The sequence below is a fragment of the Helobdella robusta genome, assembly GCF_000326865.2.
Source record: "Helobdella robusta unplaced genomic scaffold HELROscaffold_44, whole genome shotgun sequence".
Lineage (NCBI taxonomy): Eukaryota > Metazoa > Annelida > Clitellata > Rhynchobdellida > Glossiphoniidae > Helobdella > Helobdella robusta.
The window spans coordinates 18,107-20,197 of NW_008705063.1; the positions used below are offsets into that span (position 1 = coordinate 18,107).

The 2,091-nt window shown below is 36.1% G+C and overlaps 1 protein-coding gene across 1 annotated transcript in view; it reads right to left on the reverse strand.

Moving 5' to 3' along the window:
• The window catches only part of HELRODRAFT_157527 (hypothetical protein), a gene marked incomplete at both ends in the record, with an annotated part of 9,774 nt that extends 8,647 nt beyond the window's left edge, over window positions 1-1,127 (reverse strand). The window contains 2 exons of the mRNA XM_009025855.1: window positions 303-501; window positions 903-1,127. Of these exons, the coding sequence (XP_009024103.1) occupies window positions 303-501; window positions 903-1,127 (424 nt within the window). The remainder of the gene's footprint in view (window positions 1-302; window positions 502-902) is intronic.
• Window positions 1,128-2,091: the final 964 nt, after the last annotated feature.

A 2,091-nucleotide genomic window follows, 5' to 3' on the forward strand; every position in this document is an offset into this window, starting at 1 on the left:
TTAATATCACTTAACGCAAGTAATTTCGTGATAAGAATTCACAAACAATATCATTTTCCAACTTTGACACAAAACAAATTCAAACCTCCAAACACACACACACACACACACACACACACACACACACACACACACACACACACATACATACATACATACACACAAATACACACTCAAAAACACATACATGCACACACAAACAGACACACACACACATACATACACACTCACACACAAATACACAAACAGATATATACACACACAAACAAATACACACACACACCACACACACACAGACTAACTAGACTGATCTTCGCTCGTATCAGTCTCCACAATCTTGCTATCAAACCACATGTGAGCAACGGTCATTCTGTTTTGTGTGAGAGTTCCAGTTTTGTCCGAGCAGATGGTTGACGTAGAACCCAATGTCTCCACCGCTTCCAAATTCTTTACCAGGCAATTTTTACTCGCCATACGTTTGGCTGTCAATGTCAGACAAACCTAGTTTTTCGGTCGTATTTAGTTTTTGGTTTAACGCATTTTAAAGATAAAGATAAATTTTATATGTTACGTCAGAAATTTGAAGGTAATTTGTTAGAATTAATGAATAGAAAAAGAGTCATAAAATCAATAACACAAATCGCACTTATAACTAATATTCAACCAACCAGCCAACCAACCAACCAACCAAATCAACCAAACCAAACCAACAAAACCAAACCAGCCAGCCAACCCAATCAACCAAGCTTACCCTCCACAAAACTAACCAACCAACCAAACCAACCAAAACCAAACCAACCAAACCAACCAAAATCAAACCAACCAAACCAACCAAACCAAATCAACCAAACCAACTAAACCAACCCAATCAACCAAGCTTACCCTCCACAGAACCAACCAACCGTAACAGTAGCCAGCAGTCCTTCGGGGACATTAGCAACTATGATCCCAATGAGGAAGATGACCGCGTCCAGCCAACTGTAGCCAAGAATGAGTGCCGTGATGAAGAACATGATACCGAGGACAACTGCAACCGCTGTTATCAGGTGGATGAAGTGGGCGATCTCACGAGCTATAGGGGTTTCCCCAGTTTCTAGACCAGACGCCAGATTTGCTATGCGACCCATGACTGTGTTGTCACCTATGTTAACTACCACACCGCGTGCCGTGCCTGTGTGTGTACGTGTGTTTGTTTGTGTGTGTGTTTGTTTGTGTGTGTGTGCGTGAGTTTTTTCATCTTTTCTTCACGTAATGAATGATAAGATTGTGTGAGAATATTTTAAAAATTGAAGCTGTTTTTTTTGCAGTGTTGTTCTCGGAAGAATTTTTGAGAAAAAAAAAATTTTTTTTTCGATATAATTGGGTACTTCAATGGCATTGAAAATTTAAACATCTTGACGGTGATGATTAACGTGATAAAATTCATTCAGCTGTAACTACTATTGCAATGTAATTTTTATTATGTTTATTTTTCTCATCTAGTCGCTTTTTCTTCAAATCATTTCTCAAGTCAACCAACAAACTATTATGAAAAAGCACAAAAATTGACATTAAAGTAATACAAAATCATCATCGTCTACCTTTTATGAGAAATTTTATAACGCAACAAACACGAAAATATCAGTTAAAGTAACCAGCTAAATTCTTGTCAATATGAAATATATATACTACTTAATATATAAATAAATATATATTTACTCATTTCTTTGTTTTGTTATAAGTTTTCTTTAAATTATTTTCTAAAATCGAAAATGTCGGATGAAATGTTTACAGCCATGATATCTAGACCCTCTTTAATATTGCATTGAGTTACGAAATGCCGTTGAAAAAAAAACTAAAACAGGAATTGAAATATAAATCCTTCGGTGACGCAATGTTTATGAGGTCATTCGCTATTGTGGCTATGTCTATTTTGTTATTTTCATAATCTTTTGTGGGTTTTTTTTGGTGATTTTAGTATAAAAATGTGTTTCAGTTGATCGCTGTGGTTCTTGTTGCAGTAGCAGCCAATGCAACAACGGGGTTTAACACATTTACTGTCTTATTTCCCTTATAAAAGTTCTAAGCAACTCTCATTCTGACAACAAACTA